Source organism: Equus quagga, chromosome 10 (assembly GCF_021613505.1).
Source record: "Equus quagga isolate Etosha38 chromosome 10, UCLA_HA_Equagga_1.0, whole genome shotgun sequence".
Classification (NCBI taxonomy): Eukaryota; Metazoa; Chordata; class Mammalia; order Perissodactyla; family Equidae; genus Equus; species Equus quagga.
The window spans coordinates 96,615,577-96,632,725 of NC_060276.1; the positions used below are offsets into that span (position 1 = coordinate 96,615,577).

Here is a 17,149-nt window from a genome sequence, read left to right on the forward strand (position 1 = left end):
GCAACTTTCCGATCTAGCAAAATGCCAATAAAAATGGTCTGAGTTTTGATAGCTAGTATGTACATTCGTAAAACTGAGGAAAAGGAAAATATTCTTGACTCACAGTCCACAAAGTTGATATGCATATGAACAAATGAGTGTATGCATTATGGATGTTTAATGATTAAATATGATTGAAAAGTAAAACATGATAGTAACCAGGGCTCAGTTCTTAGATCATATTCATTTCCCTGGTGATCTCATATAGCATCATGATGTCAAATACCATTTGTAGGTTGATTGCTTCCCAAATATTTACCCTGGCTCAGAACTTTCTGCTAATCTTCAAATTAGATACACAACCATTTGCTCACTCCCAGTCAATTCAAATTTAACATGTTCCAAACTGAACTGACTAACCCCCAAATTGGCTTCATCAACAGCCCTTTCCTATCACAGTAAGTGGCAACTCCATCCTTCCGGTTGCCCAGGTCAGATACTTTGGAGACAAACTTAATCTCCTTTTTTCCTCACACTCCGTATTATTGGTCAGAAAGTTATGCCAGGTCTCCTTGACTAGTCTATATCCAGAATCTGATCACTTCTCACCACCTCCATCGCCACCATTGCCTCTGAGAAAAGGATTCTTTTAAAAGATTATTCAAAAAGAACACATATATATTTTCATAACTAGAATAAAAATAATGAAATGCTTTAACCATAGTTTAGAAACTACACACACACACACGTATATCCTCCTTTGGGGAAAAAATAGAGAGTTCAAAAAATTAAGTCTCTTTTATTATCTGTTCATAATGGGTAATATATCTTTAAACACAGAAATTGTGATGGTACATCCATTATCATTTTGCTTTTTTAATAAGCATGGAAGGATATTCATATCCATTGGTATACCCCTCTTTGTCTAGCCTATCCAGTGGTAACTGAACTAATAATACTGAAAACTTCAAATAGATAATTTATCATAAAGTTCTTTGTCTTTCTCTGTCTGACATGTTTGAATTAGCGTAATGCCCTTGAAGTTCATCCATGTTTTTGCAAATGGCAAGATTTCATTCTGCTTTATGGCTGACTAATATTTCATTGTATGTGTATATTTACCACAATTTCTTTATCTACTCATCTGTCAATGGACACTTAGGTTGTTTCCATATCTTGTCCGTTGTAAATAATGCTGCAGTAGACATGGGGGTACATATATCTTTTTGAGTTAAGATTTTAATTTTCTTTTGACAAATCCCCAAAAGTGGAATTGCTGGACATATGGTAGCTCTATTTTTAATTTTTTTGAGAAACCTCCCTACTGTTTTTCATAGTGCCTGAACCAATTTACATTCCTACCAATAGTGCACAAGGGTTCCCTTTTCTCCACATCCTCACCAACACTTGTTATTTCTTGTCTTTTTGATAATAGACATTCTAACAGGTATGAGGTGCTAACTCATTGTGGTTTTGATTTGCATTTCCTTGATGATTAATGATGTTGAGCATCTTTTCATGAACCTGTTGACCATCTGCATGTCTTCTTTGGAAAAACTGTCTATTCAGATCCTTTCCCTATTTTTCAATCAGATATTTTTTTTTTTTGCTATTGAGTTATATGGGTTCTTCGTATATTTTATATATTAGCCCTTTATCAGATATATGATTTACAAATATTTTCTCCCATTCAATAGGTTGCCTTTTCATTTTGTTGATGATTTCCTTTGATGTGCAGAAGATTGTTAGTTTGATGTAGCTCCACTTATTTTTGCTTTTGTTGCCTTTGCTTTTGGTGTCAAATTCAAAAAATCATCGTCAAGACCTATGTTAAGGAGATTACTACCTATATTTTCTTCTAGAAGTTTTGTAGTTTCAGGTCTTACATTCAAGTTTTTAATCCATTTTGAGTTAATTTTTGTGTATGGTGTAAGATAGTAGTCAAGTTTCATTGTTTTGCATGTGGCTATCCAGTTTCCCAGCATCATTTACTGAAGAGACTTTCCTTACTCATTGTATATTCATGGCTCCTTTGTCATAAATTAACTGACCACATATGCATGGGATTATTTCTGGACTCTCTATTCTCTTCCATTGATTTACCTGTCTCTTTTTATGCCAATACCATACTGTTTTAATTACTACAGCTTTGTAGTGTAGTTTGAAATCAGGGAGCGTGCTGTTTCAAGCATTGTTCTTCTTTTTCAAGATGGCTTTGGCTATGTGGAGTTTTTTGTTATTCCATACAAATTTTAGAATTATTTATTCTATTTCTTTGAAAACTGCCATTGAAATTTTGATAGGGATTGCATTGAATCTGTAGATTGCTTTGGGTAGTATGAACATGTTAACAACATTGATTCTTCCAATCCATCAGAATGGAATATCTTTCCATTTATTTGTGTCTTCTTCAATTATGTCTTTATTAATGTCTTGTAGGTTTTTGTATATAGGTCTTTTACTTCCTTGGTTAAATTTATTCCTAGGTATTTTATTCTTTTAGATGTGATTGTAAATGGGATTGTTTTCTTAATTTGTCTTTCTGATAGTTCATTATTAGTGTATAGAAGTGCCACACTGTATATTTCTGTATCTTGTATATTGATTTATGTATATTGATTTTGTGTCCTGCAACTTTACTTACTTTGTTTATTAGTTCTAACAATTATTTCATGGAGCCCTTAGGGTTTTCTATATATGATATCCTGTTATCTGCAAATAGTGACAGTTTTACTTCTTCCTTTCCAATCGGATGCATTTTATTTCTTTTTCTTGCCTAATTGTTCTGGCTAGGACTTCCAATACTGTTTTGAATAGAAATGGTGAGAGTGGGCATCCGTGTCTTATTCTTGATCTTAGAGGAAAGGCTTTCAGCTTTTCACTGTTGAGTATGATGTTAGCTGGGGTTTGTCATGTATGACTTTTATTATGTTGAGGTACATTCCCTCGATACCCACTTTGATCAGAGTTTTTATCATAAATGGATATTGAATTTTGTCAAATGCTTTTTGTGTATCTATTGAGAGGATCATATGATTTTTATCCTTCATTTTGCTAATGTGGTGTATCATGTTGATCAATTTGTAGATGTTGAACCATCCTTGTATCCTGGAATAAATCCCTCCTGATCATGGTATACGACCCTTCTCATTCATTGTTGAGTTCAGTTTGCTAATATTTTGCTGAAGATTTTTACATGTATGTTCATCATGGATATTGGCTTGTAATTTTCTTTTCTTGTGATTTTCCTTGTCTGGTTTTTGTATCAGAATAATACTGGCCTCAAAAATGAGTATGGAAGAGTTCCATCCTCTTCTGTTTTTTGGAAAAGTTTGAAAAGGATTGGTATTAATTCTTCTTTCAATGTTTGGTAGAATTCACCAGTGAGGCCATCTGGACTTTTATTTGTTTGGAGTTTTTTCATTACTGATTTAAACTCCTTACTAGTAATTGATGTGTTCAGATATTTTTATTTCATCATGAATCAGTCTTGGTAGGTTGTATATTTCTAGAAATTTATGCGTTTCTTCTCGGTTGTCCAATTTGTTTGCATATAGTTATTCATAGTCGTTTCTTATGATCCTTTTTATTTCTGTGATATCGTTGTAACATTTCCTCTTTCATTTCTGATTTTGAGTCCTCTCTTTCTCTTAGTGAGTTTAGCTAAGGGCTTGTCAACTTTGTCTTTTCAAAGAACTAAATCTTAGTTTTATTGATCTTCTCTATTTTCTTTTTAGTCTCTATCTCATTTATTTCTGCTCTCATCTTTGATATTTCTTTCCTTCTACTAACTTTGCACTTCTTTTATTCTTTTTCTAGTTTCTCGAAGTGTAAGCCTAGGTTGTTTATTTGAGACTTTTCTTGTTTCTTGAGGTAGACATTTATCATTATGAACTTCCCTCTTAGACCTGCTTTTGCTGCATTCCACAAATTTTGGTATGTTATATTTTCATTTTCATTTGTCTCAAGGTATTTTTTGATTTCCTCTTTAGACATCTTCTGTGATTTTTTGGTTGTTCAGTAGCATGTTGTTTAATCTCCACATATTTGTGAATTTTCCAGTCTTTTTCATGTAATTAGTTTCTAGTTTCATACCATTGTTTTTGGAAAAGATGCCTGATATGATTTCAGTCCTCTTAAATTTATTAAGACTTGTTCTGTGGCCTAACATATGATCTATCCTGGAGAATGTTGCATGTGCACTTGAGAAGAATGTGTATTCTGTTGCTTAAAATACATTGAATTCTACATCTGTTGATTTTAGAGATGAGGTTCTTTTTAAGTACCATATTTGTGACTTAGAATTCAAACCATTGTCTCATGAACTTTGATATGAATTGGGTATGCTTTTGTGCACGTTGGTCATGCTTTGTTTTGGATACTATGTGTTGCCTCCTGGCAAGGATCAGTTTTATTAAGAAGGTCTATATTATTATAGTCAACAATTTTATATTTTGTTAAAGCCATGATTTACTGGTCATTAAAATGTAACAGTTGGATAAAGAAGGCTCAGCTGAACAAGAGAATCAGTCTTAAGAAGGCAAGTGTGTGATGAATAGAAAGAAAATTAATCTTTTCTATATGTTTTATTTCTAATGATGTAAAAATGACATTACAGGCATCACTGTAATAAAACTTGTATATGCATTATATATCTTAAAGATTTGCTGTGTCTATGTCATTTCCTATTTTATGCAACATTTTCTGAACAGTGCATTAGATTCCTTTATTATTTTAGCCTGCATTTGTTTTGTAGACATTTACATTGCTAAAAAATAATTGCTATCTGTGCTATGAAAAAATGTGTGCCTATGTATTTGTCATAAAACTATTAGATGCTGCAAGGACCTAAGGCAAACTCAGCTAGCCATTGGTTCTAATTGTGCTTCATCTCAAGTGGTTTTCTTTCCCTAGAGGACAGTCACTGATGATAGTGGCATCAAATGCACAGGCAAGCCTAAACCAAACAAGAAGCTTTCCACTTGGCTCTGTTCAGCAAGCATACGCATTTCTCCCCAAGAAACTATTTAGTTGTCATAAATCTTCTTCTGGAAAGCTGATTTTCAGTTTCTTGTTTTCACACTGAGAAATGGTCAATATATCGGCAATGAGTATTATGTATTGTTCACTGGCAAGTGATATCTGTAAAGGTGATCTGCTATATGCTAAGAACAGAGGATTTTGAGTCTTGTAGGATGCCAAAACCTCCAGTCAATTTCATCAATATTTCAGACAATACAGTGGGGAAAAGTCAGTCAAGGCAAATTACCAGTGTATACATTAAATATCTTTGTAGATCCCATTTGGGTTAATTTTTCTAGCATTTCTAAATACTTTGCTGTATATGCTGCTGACAAGGAGCAAATTTAATTATTTTGAATTTCAGCAGCCTTTCCTTCCTTAGCCTTAACTTTCTTGTTGAGGTGCTAATGAGCTGTGAAAAGGCCAAATGGAAGAGAAATAAGAGCTCCAGATAATCCATACTCTGATAAACTACTCCCATGATAATTGGCAGTTTATGGTTCTTCTGGGACAAATGGGAGAAATAAGCAATGTTGGCCAAGTATATGGAGCAACTCATATTAATAACATTGTAAAAGAAGTTTACAAGGCAATCACAATCCTTTTAAACAAATGTCACGACTGTACCTTCAGGCCTAGGCACAAGTTGATTTCCTGAAAAGCTTTATAGGTCAGGTTGAGCTGCATCCCAGAATTTCTAAATCAGGAGATTCTAAACATACTTGTGACTATTTCCCCTGTAGCTTAAATGAATTTCCTTTTCCTGATTTATAGTTTCCCCAGAACAAACACATATTTCACCATGTTTTCTTGCTTGTTTGCATGATTTTTAATTCATCTTCATGTTAATTTTTTAAATTGCTGACATATTTTGATATTCAAGGCTTAATTCATTGTTTTAATTTGTATATGTGGCAATAATTCTTTTCCCTTCCTGGTGTAATATGAAATAAGGCCAATAGACAACAAAATACCTTTTATAGAATAAGTAGGGATTCTGTAGAAAGTTTCCAAGAGTTATGCAAATCAAGAAAAGAGTAACTAATTCTGCTCGAGAGTATTTTAAAAATATAATGAAACATTTTTAAATATAATATTATTTCAATATGTGAACAAAGAGAGTCTTTTTATTCCTTCTGTTTCTTTCTCTTCCTATGTGCTTATCAAACAGAAAAATACCAGTGATATTATAGCTACATATTTTACAGTATTCGTAATTTTATGTGGTGATTTAAAAATTTAAATATATAAGTAAATTTTAGGGCATTGTACTAATGAAGCTCATGGTAGATTTTAGACATCTTTATATGAACAAGTTATCTATTGAGTAAACAGAAATTGTATGCCAAAACCCAGTCATATTATAAACATGTAAAATTAGTCACAGAAGGGTCTAAGGGAGGAGGAGACTAGATGAATGAGAGAATTCTATTAATAGTTCTGGGAGTGGATGAGAGACTCATAATTATTACATTCACATAAAATATGACACACTATTATGTTTTGATTTTTAAATGCAATTTTACCAATCTAGCTCTCTCTGGGAAATGTTTCTTTCCCTTAAGTTATTAAAAATGTCTGGCAACATAGTTAAAATTACAGGCTTCTGTGAGACAGTTCACCTCCCATCTCTGCCCTTCATTAACTGTGTGACCTTGGGCAAGTTTCTAACCTCTATGAATCTGGTCTTCCTCTTGTAAAATGTAAGCAGGAATCATCCTTTATGTTGTAAGGTTAAATTAGGTAATTTAATGGTGTGCTTGCACCATAGCTTACAAATAGGAAACACTGAACGTATCATGCTTGTGTTCTGATTATAAATTCTATAGGAGTTCGGAAGAAGAAGAAAGCATTATAGATTACAGTGTAGTCTACAAAGTGGAGAGCACCTACCTAGGAGGCCCACAGATGATCCACTGGGGTTCCAGAAGAACATATTATGATGTCTGTTCATATGCATATTTTATTTAAAATTAAGAAAGAGAGAAACTTCACTAATTTTTAATATACAAGTTTTCACATGATTTCATATAATATATGGTACTTGATCTCCTCAGTGAAAAATCAGAGATCTTCAATATGGTGGGTTGGTAGTGGGGCCCTCCCTTATTTATTGGCATCGTTGATGTGGTGGATGCATCGCAACACATGTGGACACTTATGTAGGTTTACAGATTGCATTATCTTGAGTAGTAGAATACTTATAACATTTTGCAGTAAAATGGGAGTGTCCCAGAAGATCGTTTTTACTGCACAGAAATGTTCTAGTTATCTCATGGCAAAGTAATTGAAAAAATTTAGTTGTGTATTTTCTTTTTCGAAAAGACAAGTGTTCCAAATATGCTGAACATTTCTCTGTTGGCAAGTGGCTATGAGGACTATGTTATTTCTCAGATATTTCCAAAAGCAGTAATCTCTCCTTGCAAGGCAAAGTTCTGTATTAACAAAGATTAAGAAAAGAACTGAATTTTGTAATAAATTTGTGCTATGGAGAGAGTATTTCAAAAATGGATATTTGGCAATATTCTCATCGTGTTTCAGTTATAAAACTTTTCACATCTATACACAGAAACTTTAAATTCTTTTTAAAATATTAAAAATTAAATGTTTCAGTGAGGTTTTGAATCCATATTATAAATATAAAAATATTTTCCTTTGACATTGCAAGAAATTCTGATTTAGATAGTAGAAGATTAAATTTTATTAGCCAGATTTTTAAAAAGTACCTGATGGACTGAGTGAAAACTGAGCAGGACAGCTAAATTTAATCAGTCCTCAAAATTGCTATTGAACAAAGTGATAAAAAGTGGAATATGCCCTCATCAATATTATTTTGATAAAAATGAACAATTTAAAAAATTGGAAAGCATTATTTTAAAGGACCAGGACCAGTCATACAGGAGATGAGATTTGAGCTAGAACTTAAAGGAGTATATGATTTAAATGTGTTGGGCAAAGCTTTTTTTGTTTTGTTTTTAATATGTTCATAGCAGGAGAAATAATCAAGTTGGAAGGTGAAACATGAAATGGGTGATTTGTAGGTTTCCAAAGCCGTGAGAGAGAGAATGGAGGAAAAATTTCTGAGCCCATTACATAATAGGGTAGGAATTTGGGACTTTAAGAGTAAAATCACTGAAGCTTATTGTGTACAAGAATAACATGCCCAATATAAACACTGCAAGTATGCTCAAGTTGAATTGAAGAAAGCAAAATATGGAGGAGAGGGAATCAATTTGGGGGAAAATGTCATTAATGTAGTTCTTGCGTTATTTTAAGGCATGGTTTATCCAAGTGTCACTACTGACATTTGGGGCCTGATCATCTTTTGTCTGTGGAGCGGGAGAGGGTGGTGACGGCACTTACGCTGCTGCTGGTCTGTGTGCTTTGGAGAATGTTTAGCAGCATTCCTGACCTCCACTCACTAGAAGTGCTAGACGTCAGTAGCACCCTCCACCCCCAGCAGTGACAATCCAAACCGTCTCTAGATATTGTCAAGTGTCCCCATGAGGGCAAAATAGCCCCTCATTGAGAACCAGTGGGTTAGGGTGATGCCACTGGAATAAAAAAGAAGAAGTGAATGTGAAATAAATTGTAAAGGATGTTGCTTGCTGGAAAGCTTTCAATCAGGTTGTTGAAGAAAAAAAGTCATTTGAGTAATAAAAGTTTTTTTAAAACTTTTATTGCATACATGTAATATTCTGTGTCATGTATACATGTCTATTCTATGTCAGTGTCACTTGGGGCTCTATATTGCTTTTCTGCTCATGTTTTCCATGGCCTCCTTTCATAATATTGCCTCCTTATATGTATATATACATATATACCCTTAAATCCTTTTTTAGTATCTTCCCTAAATCGGGAGTTATTCTTTCTAGCTTGTAGCCAGCCCTCCATGACTTTTGAGTCTTTTTCTTCAAGATGTAAGAAGAAATGTTAGTACAACAAAAGATAAAAACTTGTCAAAAGATTTCACACCTTTTGTTTCTATCAAGTGCAATGGGCCCTTAGGCACTCTTCTCAATTCTCTGAACCTTAAGATTAAAAGCTTTATTGTCAATGGGACCCTGAGATATAAACTTTGAAGCATGATCACTCCTGTTAGGAGCCAGTGATAAAACTGAGGAACTGCCCATTGCTTTCATCTCTCTATATGTACCTTCTGGTCTACTTACACCAATAGGGCAGAGGACTGCTCTGGTCTGTTATTACTTGCCTTGAGGCAGAGGGCAGACTTTGCAGCTGATAATGAAATCTACCCAGAGTCTTCCCAGGGCTTAATATCATTGGCATTTTCCTTACAAATGTCAAGCTCTAAAGGTGTTAAACAAAGGATCTTCCCTTGAAGAGCATAGGGAGACAAACAGTGCACTGAGTAAGGCAGCAGGTCCTATAAACAGAGTCGGGTATGCTGTTTCTTCTGTCTGCTGTGACATGGAAAGATGCAAGAACTTTGATCTCACTCCCTTAGGAAAATATGTCCTAATATTTATGTAAAGTAAGATGTGAAATTTTTACCTGGCATATGCTAGGAGATTGATTATTCAACAAATATTTATTATGTTCTACTGTGTGTCAGACATAGTGAATCTAATGAACAAAACTTTACACTCAGGGAGCTTATATTTAGTCCACTATGAGGGTTTTTCTGAAGAATATATCACACCACACTTTTAGGAACAAGGACAAGAGACAAAAATATGTAAAATAAATAAAGAGAAAACCTAAAGAATTTAGTGATAGATGTGAACGGTGACGGGATAATCCAAGTAGCTGGTGTACCTGAAGGAGGTGGAGATAACCATTGTGTCTGGGGAAAAATTACCCCTTTAGCGAAAGTGTCTTAATTTAATTGAATGTTTTTTCACAACCTAGAATCTAAATAAAACTAAACTTCCCTTTGTTGATGTTACTTCTTACTTCTTTAGCTTGTACCACCACCTGGGCTATGTCACATGACTGCCCTTCCATTGTCCCCTTCTTCAGTGTGGTATCAGTGTCTCTGACTTGCAACCATCATTTGAACTTTACGTTTGATTTCTGACTTACCAACATAATGAAGTCCAGGTATTTTCTTAGTAGTTTCAAAACCATTGACTGTAAATTTGTGAAAATGAAGAAAAGAAAAAATATAATTTTTTAAAAGGCAAAGTTGATCAGCTGAACTGTGATCTGAATGAAAATGGCTTTGATCATCTTATCAACCTTTATTTTAACCTTCTTTAAATGGATCAATCTGATATACTTGGCAAAGGACAGTTTGCAATACATTGTTATTTGAAATTAAATCCTTCCCAAGTGACTAAGGAGATTTGAATTATGTTAGTTTAATGACTTTTTTTATGAGCCCGGGATATAACTTCTTCTAATAATTTTATTTATTTTTATTGAGATATAATTAACAAATAACATTATATTAGTTTCAACTGTACAACATAATGACTCACTCTGTGTATATATCCTGAAATTATTACTACAATAAGTCTAGTTAACATCCATCACCACACATAGTTACAAATAAATTACATATAAATATTTATTTTATTTTTAAGAAGTTATATTAGGATATTTTGTGAAGGTGTTATTTCATAGATTCTGAAACCATTTTCTTCATTAATAGAGATTTATCAAATTGTGGGAAAGACATGTGTTTTGGAATCCTAACAAGCTGGTTTTAAATCCCAGAACAGCCAATTACCTTTGTGACCTTTGGCATGTTATTTAATTTTTCTGCTCCCATTTCCTCATCCTACTATTCTGTCCTCCTGACATGTTGTGGTGAAAAATGATATAATGCATGTTAAGTGCTTGGCAAATTGACTGACACTAAGTGCCCGATAAATAATGGCAGCTCTTGTTACTGCTATTATAGATGTAGTTGTTGTTGTTGTGATTGTTGTTTTAATAATCGCCATAAGAGCAGGCCATAATTTTTCCTAAATCCTCATTAGGGCCTAACTTTGAACTGAATTTCAGGCACAAGCAATATTAAAAATTACCTATTTAATGGTATCATTAGATTGAATGTCACGTATAGTGTTGCATGATGGATTAATTTCTCCTAAATCACTTCTGTAATCATTTTTCATACTTTGAATAATACCCTGGTTTACATGTTATATCTCTGAGGAAACACAGTGGAAATGTGGCAAGAATATTTACAGATACTAACCCTGGTTCCTCGTAACTGTTCTTCTATTATTTAGGAAAAGAACCACTTGGCTATCCCTCTGTAATCCTTTAGCTTTTAAATAATCTTTCACTGAAGGATGAAAAGATTATAGAATACACCAGAAAATTCACCATCCATGCATTTACTTAGACTCTATAAAAAAGAACTATGATACATTTAAAGGAACTAAGTGATAAAATTTTCAAATGTTCTTGAAGCATTAATACATTCAAGAACAATAAAACTGTTTTTATCCAGGTTAAAACTCATATCACACTTTAAGGTTGAATTTGGGGAAGTTGCCAAAATAGATCAGTTTCGACAGAAATATAAAACTACTCAGTGATAGATTGTGCCCTCTGGAAATGTCCCAAATATTTTTCTAAGAGCTTTGTGGTTTGCTGGATTGCTGGTTTCACTACCTATATGTAGCCATTTGATGACTTATCTCAGTTTGAATTGCCAAAATCATTCTTCTAAAAATACACACAGCTCACTCAACTGTGTTTCCTCATAAAAATCATTTGCCATTTCATTGAACATTGGTCCCCAAATACAAGCAGTGCAGAGCATTTTTTGGAGATTAGAATGTGCTTAGCATTTTATATGCATTCTCTCATATAATCTTTTCAACAATCCTATGGAGACATATTTTTATTTCCGTTGTTTTGCAGATGAGGAAACTAAGACACAGAGAAGTTAAGCAACTTACCCAAGATTAGAGAGATAGTAAACTGTGTTTTAAAAAATATTTGTGTATAGAGTAGTGTCAAGGCTATCACTCTGTATTTTATTATGACAAGTTCTATCACTAGAAGTGTTTCCAGATATTTGTCCTGGACATTGCAGAACTAACACATATACTCATTTGTCTTCCCTCATTACTTTATTTTTCCCCTCTCTACTCTTCCACATTTATGCGTTAGCAACATCTTCAAGGAACATAGGTGACAATATCTAGTAATTCTTCATGCAAAAGGGGAGTAACTAATCCTTTGAAATAGGTGGATAATGTTCAATAAATTTTAGTGTTCTTAATTTTGAAAACAACCAAAATTGTTTCATCCATTCATTGTTATGCCTCTCATCTGAATCATTATTTGCCCAGTATACTGCAGAGAAACGTACACTACTGTGATAAAGACAGAAATTAAAATAAGATCAAAGCATAGGGAGAAAAGTTAGTTGCACTTGATGATACTGGCATCTCCATTGATGAAATGATTGGTGTCTCTTTCTTATGCATAGATCTTCTATGAAAAGAGCAAAGATCAAGTTTTCTAGAACATTTGCTTTGATGCCATCATATGTATGAACTAGCATCAAGCTTATGTGAAATATGAAATACTATGAAAATAAATACATATTTTGGGGAGCTAAAACCAAAAGCATAAGCCTCTCTCTATGTAACTGTTTGTCTTCAAGTTCTCTGTTAAAGATAGATTTATAAAGCATGTGTTTTGTTTCAAGGGTTCTATTGAAAATGTACAAATGCAGAATTCAAGCAAATTTCTTCTTTCGTGGGTTTACTTGTACTGAAATTCTAGAACCATTTCCAATTTTTGTTTCATGAACTATAGGAAAAAACCTTTTCATCTTGATTTAGAAAATACATGCCTACATGTATACATAGACATACATAAATATGCTTGTCTGAAATGAAAATTCACGAAACAATACTAATCCTTAATATAAATGACACACACTGATATTTTGTATTCTATTTAATTTTAAGTAGAATATTCCTGGTCATGACCCACTAGATATTCCTGGTCATGACCCACGAAAATGATTTTATGGATCACTGATGAATCATGATTTACAAATTTGAAAAACATTGATCTGGACAAAGAAAGTATTACTGAGCCTAGCTGACAATTTCAGCCGTAATCATATATATAGGTAGAGTTGAATTTATGGACATAAAACATGATTAATTGAGTTATTTATGTAATTTTACACAGCTTATACCTGTTTGAAATTAACTTTAATAAGGCTATCTTTGCAAAGTTTTTGTTTTATGAACATCCTCAGACAAAACTTTTAGATTCAGAATTTATGAGTATTAGATATCATATTCTTGAGTATAAATATTTGCCTTTTAAAATTTTCTCCAAAAATTCAAGCCTCTGTAGTTATCAGGAAATCATGAAGTATTTACTTTTTTAATCCAAATTGTACAATGGTAAAATATGATGTTGCATGACTTGAGTAATAGTGTTATTTACAATTTATCATTTGGAGATTATTTGAACTCAAGATTGTTCATGAGTTTTGGAACTTTTAAATAGGATCTAGGTTGAGGTTCAAATTTCAGAATGGTTTTATTTAAGTGGTGTTTGCTCTTAGAAGTTTTGGAGTTATTTTTTTCTACAATAATTGTCTGGCTTTTGAAGTCTGGACAGTGACTTAAGAAGGTAACCTTGGGGAAGGTTGTGTTTCAAAGATGGTTCTTAAGTATATAAGAATTTAATAATGATTATAGCTATAACATACTTTATTGGTTTCTTACACAAGGTCAGGCATTCTGCCAAATACTTTATATACTCTCTCTTAATTCTTACCACAATCTTATTAGGAAAGTATTATTGTTCCTACTTTACATATGAGGAAACTAAGGCTAATGATAGGGCTGAGTAACTTTCCCAGGGTTTTACAACCACGTTCTACTGTACATAATAAAATTGCCATCTCCTCTCACCTGTAACCCAGAGAAGGCAAAATATCCAGGATTGGATTGTACTTTTTTTCACCTACACCCAGAGCTGGCTACACAATTTGTGCAGCCCAGTGAAAAATGAAATGCAGAACTCCTTGTTCAAAAAGCAGGAAGGAAAGTGTTGTTAAAATTACTAAACTAAAAAACTGTTTCCTTATTCTGTGATCTCTCTCTCTCAACTTGCCATCGTGTTTTTTATTTGCTATTTAACATCATACTGAATAAAGAAAATTAAAATTTTAAAGTATTAACATGAGTTTTACTGCTCCTTGTTATATTGTGCAATTGCAGTTATAAATGCAAATATAAGACTGTTTAACTCATGCAGAATCACTGGCATTGCACAATTTGTATTTTGTAGCTTGTATGTGCATATATATTTCATTCTTAACATGGAAACACACAACTAGCTCACCTGTTTTTATTTAACTTCTTGATAGGTGCACATTCTACCAATTCTCTACCTTCAGCTTTCTGATGAGTAAGGAAAGACTGGAAAGAAAAGGAACCATGGGTTGCCCTCTTTTTTCTTTATTTCTGTGTAATCTATTTCAGCATAAATGTTTGGCTAATACAAGAAAGAGATACCAGTAAGGAAGAATATGATAGGGTTCTGTGGTGGTTCATGTTTCTAAGAATTGCTTTCTTTCTGTATTTGAAGCAAGTTCTGGTTCAAACAGAAAGCATGGGGCTGTTAGTGTCCTCACTCACTCAGTCATGGACATAGTTACCTTGCACTCACTTTCAGTCTTGCTGAACTCCCACATATCGTGGGTCTACCAGAGTTCTGTGTTCATAGGGCATCAAAAACACTGTATGCAAATGGGGCAGACACACATATTGCACTTATCTCCTCTGCTCACGTGCATACTTTGCACTCCTTTGGACTTCATTTGCAAAACCCAAGTTCAAAGATAAAATTATTAAGAATTTTAAGATGGCAATGTCAAGAAGCAGATTAAACAAGCATGGATGTGTCCTTCTGATCCATGGGCATTGTACAACTGCTCAGTTTGCACAACTGTGAAGCTGGTCCTGTCTACACACATCTCCAAGCCTACCCTTTTGTGACTTTTCTCCCCTTAAAGCTGACTTTAGTATTTATTATTAGTAGTATTTATTAATACTATTGTGGAGTAATGGATGGATGGAGAGAAGGGCTACACCATGGAACTGGTTCTAACTCCTAAGACCTTCAGAAATTGCCTTGGCCTTGGGAAGGCCCAGGTGAATAGCCCTCTCAGGACAGTTATGCTTTGTGTGAGGTACTAGAGTTGGCTGATTTTAACTTATCAGGATGATATATTTCTGCCAGTTCTCTAGGAATAGATAACGAGTGCATCATTTGATGAAAATATCATACCAAAGACTGCCACTATGCTTTGTCATCTTAAAGGATTTAATAGTTGAAGAAATTTGTAATATTAAAGTTTCAAAATTAGAGCATTTATCAGAAGAGCACAATTAAGTTGGTGCTGGCAGCTCAGTTGGATAAGGCCAAGCATTGAAGAGGACTAGAAATTCAAGGCAGACATGCCAGTGGAGAGCCATCAAAAGGAAGAATTTTGCTTAGGAAAGATCATGAAATACCCCAAATAGCTTCTGGTTGTTCTACACTGTCTTTTGTTTCCTTTGCAAAACCCTGTTTGTTAGGGCCCAGTGCTTGCTTGCTGTCTTTGGAGTGCACAGATTTCTCTCCAAATAGTTCTAATATTTTTGCTTGCTTAACTACATCAATAATTTACCTGTGTCCCTTACCTCAGCAGGAGACCCTCTTGAGTGCAGTCCTTCTCAGGATTTTTGAAGCCCAGCAACCTATCATGAGTGCACTTGATCCAAAGAAAAATTCATGCAGATTTTCTCATTTGCCCCAGTTTCTGCTGTTGGTAATTGCCCTAAGTTTAAAGCAGCAGACACATAGGTTATCCCAAGAGGTCTCTCCTGTCACTTGATAGTACTAGTCCCGTAGCTTCTGAATCTCTGCAGACACACAACCAGGTTTAGGGGGCAATACACCATCTTGGAAACTACCCTGTCCTCAACAGGTGATTATCTTGAAGTCTTCATTACTTGGGTTGAGGTGAGAAGGTGGAGAGAGTGCATAGCACTCTAGCCACTCCAGAGGAATCTTTTCTCATGACATTTCCCCAATCCTTGCTTCCTCTTATACATCTTTGAGCTAGGTAGTGGATTAAGGGTGGTGGGAGAAGTTTGGTGCTCCTGTTTTAGCAATTCCTTCTTAGGTGGCCTGGATCTTCTTTTTGGAATTATGGACACTATGTACCCATTGTTCTGAGCTTTAGGGTCCCAGCAGAAATTTAGGGTTCTAAGACAGCTGTTGAGATTCTCACTTAACATCCCGCTAATTAAATTCGGAAGCAAATACTTCATATTTTACTTCTCCTAAGATAATATCTTGCTATTTAAGCCATGGCCTTCTGGAAATAAAGGCTTAGTTTATAGAAGTCATTGTACTGTTAGAAATTCAGATGTGTGAATGAAGTGTTCCTTTTAAAATTTTACCTTCCTCCCCTCACTTATTTTCATACTGATAACTTTCCTGGTTTGTAAATTTCCAAAATATTTCATTACCTAGGGGCTCTTGGGAAGATATGTTTCCTTTCAGGCCATTACGAAAATACGTAAATAAAATACCAATAATGTATATGTAAAGGATTGAAAATATGAACTGAAAAAAGTTACCTATGGATGAAAATTCATAGTATTTAAAATACAACATGAAGAGATGGTGTAATAATTCACTTTTTATAGTAATCCAGAAAAGCTTTAATAAAATATTAATTTGAAGTGGATTTCCACTGCCGTTTGAGAATTTGTGTGTATATTTGTGATGATGTTAAAATGTAGTCTCACTATCCTATGTGTCTGCTGTTCATGTCTCTGATAATGTAAGTGAACATTTCCGGCATTTTAAATATTTCATTTGATTTATCATTTAATGTACTGGAACAGTCTGCAAAGATACTAATTGTATAACACCCAATTTATTTTATTGTTCAGCATTTGGAAGCTCCTGAAGACAAGTCATTTGGCAGTTCATTGATGGAGACTGAAGTAAGCCTGGACAGTTACCAAACAGCTTTAGAAGAAGTACTCTCATGGCTTCTTTCAGCTGAGGACACATTGCAAGCACAAGGAGAGATTTCTAATGATGTAGAAGAAGTGAAAGAACAATTTCATACTCATGAGGTAAACAAAACATCGATTTATGAAACAAAACACATGACTTGTCATGATGG

The 17,149-nt window shown here is 34.0% G+C and overlaps 1 protein-coding gene across 9 annotated transcripts in view; it reads left to right on the forward strand.

Moving 5' to 3' along the window:
* DMD (dystrophin) overlaps positions 1-17,149 on the forward strand; it is a 2,273,580-nt gene that overhangs the window by 838,582 nt on the left and 1,417,849 nt on the right. For all 9 annotated transcript variants that reach the window (XM_046672830.1, XM_046672828.1, XM_046672833.1 and 6 more), the window contains one exon: positions 16,911-17,099. In XM_046672830.1, the coding sequence (XP_046528786.1) occupies positions 16,911-17,099 (189 nt within the window). The remainder of the gene's footprint in view (positions 1-16,910; positions 17,100-17,149) is intronic.